Genomic DNA, 18,261 nt, shown 5'->3' with positions numbered 1-18,261 from the left:
TGCCCTAGGGTGGCATGCACACCTCACGGTCTTTAACTCCATCCCCAGCCCTGGCACAGCTCCAGAAAGAGGAAATCCACTACCTCAGGGCTCACAATGAAACACAGCAAACGCTCCAAGATCCACACGCCCCCTTCCAGCAGTCTTGTGCTAAATGACTTGCAGAAAAATACAATGCTCCTCACTGAATTACACTGCGGTTCTGCATTATACATCTTATTCGTTTGCAGCTGTCCTTGGTCGTGTAAAGAATTGGGTAGGGAGTGACATTGTGTGCTTGGCTTTTAAGCCAAACAAGATCTGTATTCAAGGGGGGCACCATTGATCGAGGCTGTGCATGATCCCTGGGTTGATTTTATGTGATGTGGTATTTTGTTCTTCTCAAGGGTTCTTCGTGTAAACACCTGCTTCCTCTCTTTCCTTCCCCCTCCAGGTGCCCCTGGCTGACAGATGCAATCTCCCCAGCTCTCCCCTTGTACAATGGGATTGTGTTCCTGTTCGTGTTGGCCAACTTCAGCATGGCAACCTTCATGGACCCCGGAGTGTTCCCTCGAGGTCAGCGTGTGCCCTCTCCCCTTTACCTTCTGTCCGTTTCTCTGCCCCCCCTCTCTTCCTCATCTTGCCTATTTTCCCCACTCTGTTCTCTCCCTTCCCTCGCTGTTTGCTCCTCCAGCGCGCCATACTCGACGCACTGCCCCGCTGCAGCCAATGTGTTAGTGTGCGCTGTTAGTTTCCAGCTGGGTTCTCAGTGACTGAATCAACGCCTTTTGTTGATCTGATCTTGTGCTTAATTAAGCAGTGAGGGATGTTTTTTTATTTTAGTCCAGGGCCCTGTTTAGTAATTGAGAGCTTTACAAACCAGACACAGCAGGTCTCGAGGTCCATGTGTGGAGAATCCTGTCTCTAAATGGCTGACAATAAGTAGATACTATTTATTCAGTGAAAAGCAGAAGCATTGAGAAGCACCTCTCCTTACTCTGCTGTCATGCTAATCCCATGTAAGCCCTTCATACATGATATTCATTTGAAATAGAGACAAACCAGATCAATAATCACAGTGGGAGTGCATTATCAACAACGACTTCTGGTGCTGTATGAACTCTAGTGTTCGTGCTAGTTTAATTGGCTAAATGACTGTAATGAGTCCAGATCTGGCTTCTTGCTAATAATACAAAATAAAAAAAGGTAACAATAATAAGATGCACGGTTGCTGCTGCTGCCTCAATGTGACAAGTCTTTCCTGGTCTATCCGTGGATCCACCCTGTGTCTTGACTTCAACCTGGTTGTCATGGTGACAGGCAGAGGGAAGGGGACGGAGAGGTGAACAACGCTGAGCGCATACGTCCTGTCTGCAGCCCCCCCGCCAGACGAAGACTATTTCCTTAAACTGCTGCTTGATCAGAATTCCTCTGTGAGGTTTATGCTAATCTCGGCCATCTTTCTCCTGGCATGTGATGAACGTTACTAAGAAGTTCACATCAGAGATTTGTTTTTAAGGATTCGGTGAAGATACAGCTCTGCAGTTAAATTAAATTTAAATTAAATTAGGGGAGAGGGGGTGGGTAATCTCTCCTTTTCAGAGTTATTGGCACAAAAACGCATTTCATCTAGACTCTGCACCCTGGCTTGTTTGAACCCGAGGCCCACTTCATACGCGCACAGGATTGCTGGGAGAATGCGAAGGTGCCAGAGAGGGAACTGTTAAAAGCATTCATTGACTTTTGAAGTTTATGGTGCTGTAATTGTTTTAGCTGTTACACCAATGTGCCGAGTAGGGTCTTTTTTCCTTATGTTTTTTTATCCTGAAGGCAAACGCTAACCCCATGGGACGGCAATAAAGGGTTGTCAGCACAATCATTAGTCTGCGATTGCTTCTGACTGAGATTGACCGCGTTCACTCCGAAGCAGGTAGACAAAACGCCATCAGACTGTCCAAAGGCAGTATAGACACAGGGTGTCACGTGGCTGAACAGCTGTTTACATGTAACTTTGTGCTCGTGATGTTCAGATGTTTTCCTCGCTGCTTAGAAAAACTAATTGAAACCCACCGCGTCCGTATGTGTGAAATTTTCGGGCTTTGACATTAATAGTTCAGACCAGAGCCTCTTTGATGGGATTTAATAGAATCTGACCCTACGTATTTCCTCTAGTACTCTCACAGAAGTAATAACTATTTCCTGTTGTGTGATCAAAAGCCGGTCGTGTTTTGTAAATATACAAGGTTTCCATTGGTAGGGTTTTATGCAGCATTGAATTCAGGCTACTGGAGACAATAATACCAATTAATACAAATAATATCAGATAATACCTTTAGTTATCAAGACTCTTCACAAAGTTCATGTATGTTTTCTAATATACAGACAAAAGAGTAAGGCGCTCTCTAAATCCAGTATTTTACAGGGGGCAGGTTTAGGTTTGAAAAAAAAAAAAAAAAAGGCCTAAAGGATGAATATGGCCTTCCCCAGAGGCTGCAGCAGTGTGAACGTGTTCAGGGCTGAGCGGAGGTGTGTGCACAGGTTTTAATTTTCTGCCGCTTGTCCTCGCAGCGGACGAGGATGAAGACAAGGACGATGACTTCCGGGCCCCGCTATACAAGAATGTGGACATCAAGGGCATCCAGGTGCGGATGAAGTGGTGCGCCACCTGCCAATTCTACCGCCCCCCGCGATGCTCTCACTGCAGCGTCTGCGACAACTGCGTGGAGGTGAGTGAGAGCGAGCAAGGGCGTGAGAGGGAGAGAGTGAGATGGGAGGGTGTGGGGAGAGGGAGAGCAGTGGCGCTAGCTCAGTTTAAGGCCGTACTGTGCTCTGATCTGTGGATCTTGGCCTTCAGAGCAGCTTCAGACCGGGCTGCAGAGAATCCAGGGAGACCTGTCAGTGACTACAGGACTCGAACTCCCTTTGTTTGTGCTTCCAAATGTGGGCAGATTGTTTGAAGAAATTGATAGCTTTCAGAGATGGATAGCTGGGTATATGGCTGTCATCCTGAAAATTACCATGTCCCCTTCAGATTCTGTAAGTCGGTCAGGGTGGGTGGGGCCTACATTAAACAACAAATTGGTTCAATGAGGTAATAGGGAACAAAGACATTGCAGTCCCATAAAGTCACAGCTGCACCCTCAGGCTACACCCTTACTACAGTAGATTTTTTTTGTAAAACTTGTAGACGAACCTACTTAAGAAAATGTGACTGAACACGATTTAACTCGGAATGAACAGATTCTGCATTATAATGTCAGTTGGAGTGTTGTGCGTGTTATGGAAAGTCGATCTATTCTCTCTGTGCAGCCTGATAGTCTGAGTCAGCGGGGATCCTGAATTTCTGTGCCCTTCTCTTCTGAAACGGAGTTGCGTCCATAGTTTAAGCTTTAATCTGTGGTCGTCAAACTATCATTCAGTGCGTCTGCTTGATGTGATATTTAAAATAAGCGTACAAATCTGCCCTCAAATCTCACACTTCAGTATAATCGGCCTGGTATTACTGAAACAAGTGTGCAGAGATGAACGATAAAGCCAGGCCCAGTTACAAGCAGAAGAGCATAATTTCTTCCGATTGTCTTTGTGGACATCTTTGTGACTGTTGTACTTAAATTATTTTTTATTTACTGAAATATACTTCTGAATAGGTTTTATATCTTTGTCATTTACTTGGTTAAATGACCGTAAGAAAAATATAACTATCTACATACATTTGTGCTTATAATGGTATCAGTTTTATTGATTTTTAGAAATGTAAACCATTTTTATGAAAGCTTATTCTTACCTATTCTTGTTTTGTAGCTAATGCCAAAATAGTGCAAATGTTAGCACATCTTGCAGATTGCCCCGAGCTGCTTGATTTAAAACCGAAATTCTGTTAAAGAAAACCCAATTTTCCTCTCTTCAGGACTTTGACCATCACTGCCCCTGGGTGAACAACTGCATTGGCCGCAGAAACTACCGTTACTTCTTCCTGTTCCTGCTGTCACTCAGCACTCACATGGTGGGCGTCTTCTCCTGTGGCCTGCTGTTTATCATGCATCACCTGGAGAAGCTGGGCGCGCTGCACACAACAGTCACGTATCCTGCACCGTGATCCGTCCCCTCTTCCCCTGCATTCAGTCACGTCAGGTGTACTGAGGTCTACTCTGTGAAACGTGAAAACTGGCAGTAGTCTTTCTCTTATGCCAGTTATTTAAGGAATACATTAAGTACTGCTTTTGTTTTGCTGCTGGTGGTGGGGGCTGGTGACTTTTAAATTGTTGTTTAGTGCTGCCGTTAATACACAAATATGATAGATTGGGAAAGGTGTTGCTTTTTTACCATGTGCCGGGGATAGATTGATATTCCTTGACTGTGCGGTGCAGCCTGGTGGTGATGTGTGTGGCCGGCCTGTTCTTCATTCCAGTCATCGGGCTCACCGGCTTCCATATGGTCCTGGTTGCCCGAGGTCGGACGACAAACGAGCAGGTAAGAGCTCTCGCAGTAGGGAGTCGAAGCGTTGAAACCGCAGAGGGGATGCTACAGACAGGACAGATCACAGTGCTGAAATACCAGGAGCACTGGTGCAGACTTAAATGAATCAGGAACGTAATGGAGGGGATAAAGACATTATGGTGGTGTGAGGGACTGAGCTTGATCCTGTAATGGATGCTTATATGGTACAAGGAGCTGATTTAGAAGGCTCTATGACTGCAGAGTCTGACAGATGGGTAAAAGGAGAAACCAGTTAAACATTCAATGGTATTATAAGGTCTTAGGCCTTAATTGGATTTTTTTTTTTTTCTCCCCCCCCCTGCATTTTGAAAATGCCTGAATGCCCCGAGTTGTGACATTATGATTATTAGTTTCGAATGCCTCATTCCTTTGGCAGACTTCTTTATCCGCTAAATCTAATTGCATTATATGTGAGCGCATTATCTACATGCACTGTAACATGTTTTTGTCATTTTCACATTTTTCATTTTCCAAACTCAGTCTACACAAAGTAACCGCCGCACAATAGTTTAATATTTGCTTGTCCTGGAGCCCCCTGAGATGTAGCCTGTTGTTCCACAGGTGACTGGAAAGTTCCGTGGAGGGGTCAATCCTTTCACTCGGGGGTGCTGTGGAAATGTGGAGCACGTGCTCTGCAGCCCTCTGGTTCCCAGGTAAGCTTCACACCCTTATGTCAGATTCATGAACTCATTGACTGGTCTCCTGTCCCTTTTTGTAACTTCATGAGCAGTTGATGAATCGGGCTATGAATGGTAAGCGCATCCTGAGTGTTCAACAATGGCAGTCGTCCGCTTTATGGCAGCAGAGTATGTATAGCTATGGAAAATATAGCTCATGATAGTCTTAAGTCAAAGGAAATTTGATGTAATTATGTGCATTTAATAGGGGGCAATCAAAAAGTGTTCTGCAAAATGATTAGATTGATTCTGCCATCTGCCATCCCAGGACACTTTTCCAAACAACACCTTGCATCTCAATCAGCTTTTCCTGAATTAAAAAAAAAAGCATTAGGGAGAGAGAGTGGGGGAGATTTAAATATGCAAATACAGCAATTGCAGTGCCTTCCTCGTTAATCAAATCAACACATTGGTTTCAATGTTAGCGGAAAAGCTGAGGTAATGTTGTGTGTGGCATTTAAGGATGAAGCTCTGTCTACTCAGTTGTGCTGGCAGATTCCGTGGATAGAGAGATTAATGGCTCTCTTCTCTACTGGCCTGTCTGCACATCTGAGCAAACAGTCCTGCGCCACCTGTGCGAGAGAGAGGCTGAGGAATGGGCTACTGAGGGAAGGCTGTGTGTCCGGGAGGTCAGGGGCTGAGAGTGGTCACCTGTGGCTTTTCTGCATCTCCACATGTTGCCATGACTATTAGGGTCATGTGGCTGTCATTCCCTGTCCTGGCAAGTTTTCAAAGTTTTCAAACTTTGGCCAGACGGACACCTCAGGGACCCCACAACACCAAATAGAAGCTATCATCTTGAAAGCGTGTGCACTATAAATTGGGGAAAAAAAAAAAAAAAAAAATGCATTCGAATGTGACCAATTAATAGGGAAGGTTACAGCCACACTGCGTAGACTCCAATCTCAAAAAATGGCGATTTGTATAAAAAGACGTAAGGAATTTTTATGCGACTGAGGAATTAAGGAACTTAAAACACAAATGCCTATTCCCTAGTTTGAGGATGAAGTGGTTTTAAGTGTTACATGAGGGTTTTAAATAGTTTTGGTGCTTTATGCAGCAAGTCCCATTGCGCTGATACTGACCTCTACCGACCTCCTGCAGGTATGTGTCCGACCCCAGGAAGAAGCCAGCAGTCTGTATCAAGCCCCCATTCCTGCGCCCTGACCCCTCAGACCGACAGATCACCGTGAAGATCAGCGACAATGGGATCCATGCCAACATACACAAAACCAAAGTAACATGCTTTTCTGTAGCATTTCTTCTCTCGTTTTTGTTTTTGTTTTTCTCCTTTCCTCCTTTCGCCCCTTTCTTTCCCTCCTCAGCGTTTCCCAGTGAATTGAAACATGCTGGTGAGTTTCACTGGCCATTAAGCCTCTGGCTGACAGTCGAGATGAGGTCAGCTGCTTCGCGATCAGCGCGGTTTGCTCGCGCTCCCCCCAGGCTGCCAGCCAAAGCACTTACACGAGCATGTCTGTTTGAAAAAATGGATTGGGTTCAACTCGGGGGATCTGCTCATCGCCCCTGGGTTAAACACAGTAATATGTATCTCTTAAGAAAGTGCTGGCTTCTGTCTCGTTCTTTGATTTATTTTTGTATCCCCTCCCATTCTGAATGCCCTGCCAAATTTAGTAAGATGCATGACTGACAGGAGATTCTGTACACAATGATAATTACAGCAATATACATTTGAGTTGATAGAGTGAGACATTATAGGGTATTTTAGAAAACTATATGTTGAAACTAAACTCTTTATTGACAGCTCAACCGATCTGAATGGACAAATCGATTTGAAGATTTTTTCCATGTAGAGAACCATTGATCTGGAACCTGTCCAGTGACTTCCTGGAGAACAGAACCCTAAGAGCAGGGATAATAAACCAGTGACTGCACATCCTGATTAGAAACCCTAGTTTATGACCCAGAAACTCAGAGGCACTGCAGTGTAATGTGCAGTGATTTTAAACCTGGAAATCAAATGTTGGGAACTGGCTGAAATATTGGTTCTTTTGGCAACTGCTGCAGAAAACAAGATTATAAAAAAAGGGCGAACTAGCAACTATTGCATTAACCCCTGAATCTCTGTCTCTCGTTCCGACAGTCTAAAAGCAGCCTGGATGCTCTAGATGATGAACATTTGGACAGCCAGCCACCACTCCCCCCCAAGGCTGACCCCAGCAAGTACTCCGAATTGAAGAGCCAGCTGACGTCCAGTGAAGGTCAGCCCCCATCACCCAGCTCCACAAACACTACATTACTGAGCTCATGGTCAGGCTGGAGTACAGCATGTCAAAATGGGTTCCAACTTCCATTAACACCAGTCTTTTCCAGTCTATATCTTTCCCCGGACTTCTGCCCCTTTTCATTCCTATGAACTCTGTCAATGAATTGGTCTCATTGAACCACACCTATTGGAAATGTCTCTTCCAGAGAATTTGTACCTTGTTGCCCTGGGTAAAGGTGCCCTATTCAAAGGAACATCTTGTTTAATATGAATTACCTTGTACTTTATCAATCTTACTCCTATTTAGTACAGTGAAATGACCCGGGAGAGCAGGCGATGTACGATTTTAAAGATTTAGGAAGCCAGCCAGTATGTCGCAAATGTTCCTGTACGATGGCCGAGTGACCTGATTTGATTAATTTGTTTTAGATTTATGGGGGAGAAGTTAAGGTAGCGGTTCTGGTTATCAGTGCGGCCCACAGTGAGCTGTGCTGAGGCCTTGGAGGATATTATTAGAATAAAACCACTGCAGACGTCAATATATTTCCCAGCAGTGATCTCTTAAAGGAGCTCTGCCAAGTGACAAGAATCTGAAATATACATCTCATTACACACCCCTTTCAGGCATCCAACAGGACTTCTTTTACAAGAAAAGGGACTTCAACTAATTTCCCTTATTAGTTTGCATTTTTTAACAAACAACACCCTTCTGAGAGCATGTTAAAGCAGGTGAATGGAAATACCCCCATGCAGACACACAGGCATGCCAGTCTGCACAGATACCAGTTGTTGGGAAAAACCATGCAATGTGTGTTGGTGTCAATAACAGATTTGTCTCCCGGTTTGTTTAATGATAAAATATTCCTGAAACTCCCCTATTATTCTCCTTTGCACAGTATTATCAGGTTGGCAGGGGCCATGTTGATTATTTTAATAAACTAAGTATGGTTTTTGCACTGTAAAAATACTCTCAGGTGTAAGCCAACAATTATCACTGCATTCACAAACAGTATAATCATGGATGGATGCTGAATCTGTCTCATGAAATTCCTTGTCAGTCGTTTCAGTCATTGTTGCCTAGTTCTGGTACCCTCCAGTGCCAAGAAAGGGTACTGCACCTCCTGTAATAGTGCTTCAATGTAGGCACTGGGAAAGATTTTTGCAAAATTGGACAGAACAATGATTAAATACAGCTGGAAACGTATATCCGAAGGCATTGTGTCTTTAGTTTTCAATGGGGAATGTTTTTCATGGGAAAATAAGTCGCACTGTTGTCACAGAGTGGTCAAAGTCCTCCTATTTCCGTATGACAACAATAACAGTCATCGGATAGTAGGGAGGTAGCTGGGGTCACAGCAGGGCCAGCTGATGGACTGAAAGTAGTAAAATGTTGCCTCATTGACTCGCAGCTTTCCTGTCACGCAATTTCCTAGCAAAACATTGTTTTGGCCTCATATGTCAAAATTGCCCCCTGTGCCAGACAACAACCGCTCAGACTAAACCAGATGCATTGCAAACATGTATAAATCATTAAGGCTTGTATTCCTTTGTCTGTTGTAATCCAGTCTATTAATAATTGGGAAATGTGTTTAAATGTATGTAAAGTTATTTCCTTTTCAAAACTTATTCTGTTGTGACCAATACTTGACATATTGTGGGAGCTGAGGGTGGGGTATCATTGCCCAAGCAAGTCTGTTAAAATAAAATAGTTCCCCTCATCTCAGTTGTTGAAGAGGGATTTAGAAATGGGTAATATTGGTTAACAGCAACTTGCAACCAATGCCTAGGTGAATATTACTTGTAAATTTAGTCTGAATATTTTAGAACTGACGGGCACAGCCACTAAAGTCTCGCTGGCACAGAGACGTCTACCGGCATCGAATTACAGCCGAGGTTACAGCTTCCTGATGTGGGAAGTCTGAACAGGAAGTGAGGGTTTAGAATGAGGCTGCTGGATGCCAGGCCCTTCCTCCCCGATCTGGATGCAGATTTAAACTGTAGAGAATATTCTACACAAGGCAGACGGGCACCTTACAAGGGTATGGCATAAGAGAACAGGAATGACGGCTGTGTACACAAACTGGTGTTTTCTTTTTTTATGCTTCCAGAGAGTTCCCTGTACAGCAAGCCTTTGAACCCATCCACTCCGGCCATGTTCAAATACAGACCCTCCTTCAGCACCATCCCCAAAGTGCACTACCACACTGCGGGGGAGAAGGTCAGTACAGGATCACGGGGGACAGATTTATAAGGTGTACACATTTACAAAAATATGTATAGTAAATGTATACAATTATCGCTGTTCTTAATTTTTAGACACCATGAAAGCCTTTTGAGATTTTGTGAATCAGACCCATGTGAAAAGCCTGAATTAGACCAAATTTAAATTTAAATGCCTTTAATTTATGTACTGATAGGTTTATCATACGCAAAGGTAAAAAATGTATTTGCATCATTTGTCTGTGGCTTGCAGATTGTGATGCAGGACGAGCGCAAAACTGCTGCGATCCTGGAGGAGGGCGGTCGGGGCCATGACTATCGCTCAGAGCCCAACCTGGACCTGCCCGACTACAGGAACCCCTCCCTCCACCGGACCTTCCAGTCCTCCCCCCTGCAGCTGGACTCCTTCACCATCAACTCGCGCTCGCTCAGCCTGAAGCACGCGCACCACCGGAACGGGGACAAGGTGCCCCTGCACCCCTTGAAATCGGAAGGGACCACCTCCACCCCGTACAAGAGCGCCTTCGCCGCCAACACGTTGTCCAACCGCAACGGCAGCCTCTCCTACGACAGCCTGCTGAACCCCAGCATCTCCCCCTCGGCCGGCGAGTGCCTGGCCCACCCTGGGATGCCTTCAGTGGGGTACCACTCGCCCTACCTGTCTGCTAAGATGTGTCACGTGCGGGGCTCTGAACTGCAGCGCCAACTGCCACCCACCTACAGCCCCATCCTGGGCGGCGGCAGTGGAAGGGGCGGTGGGGGAGGCGGTGGCGGTGGCAGTGGGGCTGGGAGCAGGCACTCGCCACACCCACGGGACCCCTCGCCAGTGCGCTATGACAACCTCTCCAAAACCATCATGGCGTCCATCCAAGAGCGGAAGGAGATGGAGGAGAGGGAGAAGCTGCTCCACCTCCGTGCCCAGGTCCAGGCCCAGGCCCAAGCGCAGGCGGAGGCGGCCTACGCAGTGGACTCGGGGGTGTACGACACCCCCAGCGGGTACAGCATGCAGCAAGGCGTCTGCTACCCAGACGAGCCCCGCGCCCTGCCGTCGTCCTCCGCCTACAGTTCCCGGGACAACCTGATGGGCGGTGCTTTCACGGGCCGGACGCCCCTGCTGCGTTCCTCTGCCTCCTCGCTCAGTAGCACCCCCCTCTCACGGGTGCCCAGGACTTCCACCACATCCCTGCACGCCGACATGGCCAACAACAACATGCAGGGCAGGCCCAGTGAGGCGCCCTACAGGTCCCCAGCCCACCAGGTGCCCCACTCCCCCTCCGCTCTCCCCCGCTCCCCTTCCTATGGCCTCCAGAAACCCCTGTCCTTCATCAACGCGTTGGAAATGACAGACTCGCCACCTCTGGGAGGCCCAAGGTATGAGTCCTAAGTCCCAGGTGCATGAAAATAGATTTTTTTTTTTTTTACGTGTGTGTGTGTATAAATATATTTTACCTGCAGCTCTTTCGCTGTAGCGCGGACACTGCTTTCTGCTTCTGACAGAGCCTTGGATCATGGAATGCCTTCAATCCACCTTGTACAGGAAATACTAATTTAAGATGGACATTTCCTTTTTAAGCAAGGGAGAGTAGCTTGAAGTATTTAGTGATTACCTGGGCAACCCTCCTACTTGGTCCTTTGGTCAATCCCTCTGGCTCCCCCTCAGAGTAGAAAAAGCTCCTTTATATGTTTGGCAGGATCACCTGTATACAGAATCGATGGTCTCTGCAAGATTAAGCACAGTGGGGGAAAAATAAATAAAACTGTTTATAATTTTGTTTATTTTAATGACGTGCATACAAACTCATAGACTGTAAATGTCCCATTAAAAAGTATTTATATATTGTACTTTTAGATTTTAGAACCAATAAAGTTTGCTTTTTGTTTTTGCTCCTTTTGGTTTTTGTTTCCTTTTATTTTGGCATGATTTTCTTTTCTTTCTGTGGCTTTCTGTTCTAGTGCCTTGCTGATGGATATGCTAATGCTGCTTCCACTAAGGGAATGCAAAAGGCTAAAGAGACTCTCAGCATGTAATTACCCTGTAGGATCTCGCCCTATTTGTAAATAATTTAGCCTAACAACCGTCATAATGGTGAACATCATATCCGGAAAAAAGCACCAGAAACAGTAACGACATCTAACACTATTTGTTTTGCATGTGAAACATTAGTGAAACGCTACAGAGTCTGCCGTGTTGGTAGATGTTCACAGAACTTTTACTCCAAAGTTTCCATGAGCACTTTTTCTTCGCAGACTGAGAGCTCATTTGTTTAAAAACTGGCAAAAACGTTTGGAAGAATCCACAAAGCTGCAGATTCTCTTGGATGTCTGTTTCTTTCTTCCTAAAAACAGTGCTAATGGGAGTTTGGAGTTCATGGTTTTGAACAAATTCCAATAAATGTATTTATTTTGAACATGCTGTTTTCAAAAATGTTTTTGCTTTGACTAATGGATCATGTACCGCCAGCGCGTAGTGGACTGAACTTCATAGTTAAAGCGGTGCTGATGTGACATCAATCACTTTTTGTTTGGTTTTCTTCACTCACCGTGTTTGTCTTTGTCTCCTTGAACTCTAACAAACTGCATGCGCGTGGAGCAGCCTGGGAATGGTGGACTAATGCTGAGTGTCGTGCACGCTGAAACCACTCCCCACACGGCCTTTCAAACTGCTCTAAACCCTCGGTGTGCGAGTGCGTTTGTGAGTGCATGTGCGAGCAAAGGAGAATTTCGTGAAAGAATGAGGCGGCGACTTTACGTTATTGAATCCATGTCAAATATTTCCTCTTGTCTTTTTTTCCCCCTCCAGGGAGGATGGCCATATGAGAACATCCCACAGTAAAATAAACGGGCAGCCCAAAGGCCTGACCAGGGCCGACTGCCGCTTAGGGTCTGCCTCCAGTTCCCAAGGCACCCCCGTGAGCCCCAACCGCCATACGAACGTTAAAAAGGTGTCGGGTGTGGGCGGGACCACCTACGAGATCTCGGTGTGACTGGGCGTCGCACAAAGCCGGAGGCACTGCCAATGGGATCCACTGCAGCGCAACAGAGGAAGGTTCTTGACCAATAGGCTGCAGCCTTATTCCCCAGGGAATGACGGTCCAGCCAATCAGACGATCCCTCTTTACCAGACTCACGGCAGTCCCTGTGAGCGGTGTACTGGAGAGTACATTTTGTTTGTGTTTGTATTTGTATTGTTTTTATTTTGGTCGGTCTCTCGGAGAGGGGGGGGGTGAAAAAGGATTTACAGAAATCTAAAGGAATTTGTTCCCTGTTGTGTGTACACCGCTGGGGGAGAGTTTGATTGATTTTGTTTTTTCCTTCATTTGTTTTTTATTGGTTTATTTTTTTTGAGGCACTGAAAGCAGTTTTCAGATATGTATATGACATGTTTTAGACGAGGCTTTTGAGATTCACGTCCACACACTGTTTCTCCTTTTCAGTCACTCCACTCTGAGGGGGCACAGCAATGAAAAGCAGTCATTTCAACCAGTGACTCAAAGACCATCCGATGGTCCAGTGTGGCCTGGGTCTCAGTGAACACGTCACATCGCACACCTTGGATGTCTGTGGGCACCAAGGGCAGGACGGTCTTTCTGTCACCCATCAATATTGTGTTCTGCAGTATTAACTTTTTATTGAAAAGCTGGGTGAATGATTTAATGCAGTGATTTGTAAGCTGCGGTCGTTGCCATTTGTTCCTTGTTTCTCTTTGTAAAGATTTTTTTGCTTAATTTGATTCTCTGTGTAGCTACACCGTCTATACATGGTTAAAATAACAGAATAATAACCCACTTGCTTAATAAATATTTATGAACTGAGAAGTAGAGATCTTTTCTGCTGGCCAGAGCTGTTACGCCAGTGGAGTTGTAAGTAGTATCTGGACAGTGTGTTCTGATTTGGGCAGATACCGTTTTAACGTGTGTGTGTGTGTGTGTCTGTGTCTGTCTGTGATCTAGCACTGGACTATTCATACACTGTCCGTCTGCCATACACAACCCAACAAAACAAAAGTAGGAAAATGTTTCAAAAACTGTTTGTCTCTGCAGATTGGACAAAAAGTTCAGGTAACTGTAAATAAAAGTAAAACATTTAAAATGCAAAGTTTTAAATCACCAGAGTTTTCTTGGTTTTTGTTTTGTTATAACACAAATGTTTGATATAAATCTTGTTTTTTCTTTTCTTTTTATGGAAGTATATTTAAATGCCTTTGGTTCTTGAATGTTTCCGCCACCTGGAATCAATTAAAATAATGATTGATTATCCCTTGATTTGCAAGGGAAGCTAAATGATCATTGGGGCGATGCTAGTTTGTGGTTCCAATGTTTTGCATTGCACATAAGTCGGGACTGTACAGCCACTTTTGGAAAGCTCGATATTTGTTGTTACTGCATTAAATATTCTAGTGCAGCAAGAAAAGACATTTTCTTGAGGTTAAGAAGATTCCTACTGGACACGTCTATACTGTCGTCATTTCGATCCTAAATGTATGTGCTTATTATTGTGTGGTTTCTTTGTCCTCTAACAAAAGTAACGTTAAATAAGAAAGCTGAGTTGGTTGTATGACGGAGCAACATTCAGGGCTGTTGTCTGGCACAGCACGAATACGTACACCCTGCCTAAACATGAAGTTTAATGGAACGTTTGTTTTTTTTTAATTTCATACGAAGGTACATCAGTTTTTAGTTTGTATTCCTTTTATTAAAATCTAGGTTTGCTTTAGTTAAAAATAAATAGTGCATCTCAGTGGAGTTAAGTCTGTATGTTAGGGGTCTGGTCTGGGGGCTGTAGTTCAGTGTGGCTTATCGTTCTCTGTAATTCACCAACACCTTAAAACAGTCAGAAGTAATTAGTTGGATAATGTACTCTCTAGTGCTGGTGGGAGGAAAGGCAGAAGACCTGGCTGCCTTCAGGGACCAGCACTGCACCCCCTTGTTTGGTCCTGAAATCTGAACAAGGTTATCGTGGACTCCAAAGAAAGCCAATTTACACACACACCACCCAACTGCTCAGTTTCCATTCAGCGTTTTTAATGTAGTGTGTGTGTAATTGTTATTTATTGCAGACTTATTTTTGCAGGTATGACAGTTTTGAAGATTCTTTTTTTTTTTTTTTTTAGGAAGGACTGGTCTGGAAAATTGTGGGAATTTATATATATATATATATACATACATACACACACACACACACGTTCAGAATAGGTCTCATATCCCAGTAGTTGCCAAGAACAGTCCTGCGTAGCTTCTGATCTCCGTTGCCCTCTCTTCACGGTGCGCTGTCTGGTATAGCTACCACTTCCCAAAGGCACTTGACTGTTTCCCCCATTTTAATTATGATCTGCATTAATGCATACTTAATGAATGTGCACAGAGTTACTGGTGCTGCACCGAATAGGTTTCACTCTAAAGCCTCTGACCGCAGAGGCAACTCGCTCGCTCTTCCCATGCTGCGCTCTGTCTGTGGGGCGTCCCCATGAGAGCTGGGACTGTGACCTGTTACTACTGGATGTGTGAGTGATGGATCAGGCTTTAAGATGTAATTGAAACTGAAGAACTACTTGAAAACAATTCACTACGAACAAAATGTTAATTTTCCCAAGATTAACCCAACGGCTTTTTAATGCAGGACGTTCAGCAGGGCATTCCACTTACGCAAGGGGTCTTATGCACACTTTAGATGTTCATTACTGGCAATACTTTTGTGCTTTTGAAGGAACCAGTTATAACTCTCACTGGTCTCTCAATCCAGCAGTGTTTTACGGCGCCACGAGTCAAATTTTCATCTATCTTTTGTTCGCCACCTTTTGTCTCGCTGCGGTTATGGTGTGCAGGGGTTGAGGGAGTGGAAGATGAACGGAGCTCTTTGTTACACCAACTGCTGTAACATCTACTCTCCTGAGCATCAGTATGGTTTTAATTGAAGACCCTGAGTGAGCGAGCAGGGGAATCTAATGACAGCCCGGCTTTGGAGTGTTGTAGCCCTCCGTGTAACGATCACTTATTTATTGTACACTTGTAAAGTATATGTTGCTAAATTCATTTTTAATGATGCATTTCCGGCAGGGTAGATTTACAGCTCCGATGACAGACGCCCGCAGCGGTGAGCGAATGAGGACCATGAGTAGAAACATCCAAGTGCTTTATTTGAAATACCTACCTTGAATGAATATATAATGGATATTTTATTCTTTGTCCCACTCTGCTATATTGTCCTCTGTCCTCTAGCATTTTTCCCCTCCATTCTTGAACAGAAGGTGGTGGGAACAGAAGGCATGAATGTTTAAGAAACTGAATACCACAGTTTGGGTTTATTTTCCTTTTTAGGTATTCATAATTTTCCATGATGCATTATATATAATGCGTGTACATGTGTCAGTCAGGGTTCATACTCGCTGCCATTTTGTCAGCCTGTTGTTGCAAAATCATCTTACAGAACCGGATATCTTTCACCAGAGTGTTCAACGCGAGGAACCAAAGCTGTCGCTTATCAACCACTTGCTGCCAAGGAGCTGATACGTTTCAGTCACAAGCTTTGATTAATTTCTGTGCCATATCGTTGGTATTCTAGGGATGGCCTAAGTCAACCTCTGGAAAACAACTTTTGTGCTTGGTAGTTTGTATAATAGAGCAAAACGGAAATCATGCTTTGTCAATGAGTCAGTTAGTGCTCCTGATATACCCATTGATCTAATTGATCTAACCGTGTATGAGGGAGTGTTTGGCAGTTACACAATCATTCTTACTCTAGTATTTGCTTTCCCATGGACCAAGTTTGTTACATTTCTTGTATTTCAGATGTTTACAAAACTGAGACATTAAGATTTCCTATTTTTCGATGTCTAAAGTATATTAAACCATTTCCACCCTTTTATTCTTCCCCGTCCAATTACAACAAAAAAAATAAAAAAAAAATAATAAGTCCCTATTATTGAAGCAGACGTCTGCTGCAAATTTTTGGATACTGCAATGTGGTTTTGCTTAATAAATCAGGACAGGTTATATGTATTACTTCTACCAGCGGACAGCACTATTTTATGTGTGAGAATTGCAGAGCAGGGTGACATCCTGCTGTAGTCCAGAACCGAGTGCCTGACTTAATAATGGCAGCAGGAATACCAGGTTAGCTGCCCTTACGATGAGAGTTGGGAGGTTTTTTTTTTCTCCCCCTTTTAAGTCTGTTTTCCAGGCCAAATAAAATAAAAATCACTAGCACATAAGGCTAGGGCTTGAGGGTCACAGTGCAGGGAGTATCAGTGGCTTTCTGGAGCTACCCTGTTGGTGCACATAAGTTCAGGATCAGGGGCAAAGGACAGACAGGTTCCTCAGTGCACGGAAAATAACAATCCTGTACATAATTGTTAACTTTTGACATTTAAACCGTAAAGTGCTACTTGACCAAAAAGGTGCTAATATAAATATAGCCACGCACACAAATATTTTGGAGGGAAAGTAGGTCTGCACTAAACATGATATGGATTTTGATAATGCATAGGTTTACATATCAATAGATTAACTGTGGTCCGGACCTGGCACTTTTAACAGCAGGGAAAAAAAAGACCACAAGATCCGCAGAGGACCAACCTTAGATTTGTCTGTCACGGGGCCGGGTTTAATTTGCTGCGTTTTTCATAGAATGTATCCTGAAGCAGCCTCCCACTTTAACCCAGCGGATGGTGTACGCAGCACAAGAACCGCTTCCATTTTAAATACAGGTGTATTTATGAGCAAGATTGAATCATTCTTGGATCGAACTTTAATCTGAACGTGTTTTTGGGAGAGAGAAAAAAAGGCAAGTTATTTTGCGGTTTGTGTGTGAGGGTGCTTGTATAGGGAGTATGTAAATACAGACTGCATGGGTTTACTGTAAAAGACATTTATATATATAATTTCTTTTCACCTGTATGTAAGCACTGAGGAAGATTTTTTTTTTAATTTTAATTCAAATTCTTTCACGATATTAAGTCCATTTACATTTTCTTTCATACACTTATGAATGTCATGTTTCCTGTACCTTTTCCTTTATAGAACTGTAAAGCATAAACATTTGACACTTTTTCAGCTTATGTCATTATTTTGTCCAATATATCATAAAAAGATTTTTGGTTGAGCGAATCGTGTTGGGACTTTTTTTCCTCCCCACTTGCGTCCTGCATTTAACTACGTTTGCATCTGCTCATTAGGAGCAAATTACGGTGTTTATACCATTTCCCCTAATTGGATGATATGGGCCTGTCTGTAGTATCCAAGAAAATACATATTAAATACATCTGAGAGAAATAAACTGCAGGCAAAACTGTTCTAAAATACAATTAAATATGTAAAGATCCATATTCTATTTTGAAAGATTTCCTACAATTTTCTCATACAACTAGATTTGCGGAGGTCTTCTATCCAATCAGTGTTGTTTTCCACAAACGTCTGCAGGATGAAGAAAGTGTTAAATCAAGGTTGCTAATGCCACCAGAGGGGCAGACGTGCTCCTAGCAAAGCCTTTTCATTCTTTTTATGGCTGCACATTTCTGAAAAAGACTAACTGGAAGACCCTAAACAAAATCACATTCACTGCCAAATTAAACTACATTTTCTTGCTCTTTCCATTCCACAGTAAAACAGGCAAAAATGTTCTATGGAGCAATGCAAAGTAGAGCCACATCTTTGGATGGTTGTATCTACA

The 18,261-nt window shown here is 43.9% G+C and overlaps 1 protein-coding gene across 1 annotated transcript in view; it reads left to right on the top strand.

The window, feature by feature from the left end:
- The window catches only part of zdhhc8b (zDHHC palmitoyltransferase 8b), a 70,209-nt gene extending 52,510 nt beyond the window's left edge, over nucleotides 1-17,699 (top strand). Inside the window, exons 2-11 of the mRNA XM_066689984.1 lie at nucleotides 434-555; nucleotides 2,548-2,705; nucleotides 3,887-4,059; nucleotides 4,347-4,449; nucleotides 5,038-5,129; nucleotides 6,258-6,390; nucleotides 7,255-7,372; nucleotides 9,486-9,595; nucleotides 9,851-10,968; nucleotides 12,398-17,699. Of these exons, the coding sequence (XP_066546081.1) occupies nucleotides 434-555; nucleotides 2,548-2,705; nucleotides 3,887-4,059; nucleotides 4,347-4,449; nucleotides 5,038-5,129; nucleotides 6,258-6,390; nucleotides 7,255-7,372; nucleotides 9,486-9,595; nucleotides 9,851-10,968; nucleotides 12,398-12,581 (2,311 nt within the window). The 3' untranslated portion in view covers nucleotides 12,582-17,699. The remainder of the gene's footprint in view (nucleotides 1-433; nucleotides 556-2,547; nucleotides 2,706-3,886; nucleotides 4,060-4,346; nucleotides 4,450-5,037; nucleotides 5,130-6,257; nucleotides 6,391-7,254; nucleotides 7,373-9,485; nucleotides 9,596-9,850; nucleotides 10,969-12,397) is intronic.
- The last annotated feature ends 562 nt before the right edge of the window (nucleotides 17,700-18,261 follow it).

This window comes from Amia ocellicauda, chromosome 17, assembly GCF_036373705.1.
Source record: "Amia ocellicauda isolate fAmiCal2 chromosome 17, fAmiCal2.hap1, whole genome shotgun sequence".
In the NCBI taxonomy this organism is placed as follows: domain Eukaryota; kingdom Metazoa; phylum Chordata; class Actinopteri; order Amiiformes; family Amiidae; genus Amia; species Amia ocellicauda.
Note: the sequence above shows the minus strand (reverse complement) of the source record. Positions and strands in the feature narration are given on the sequence as shown.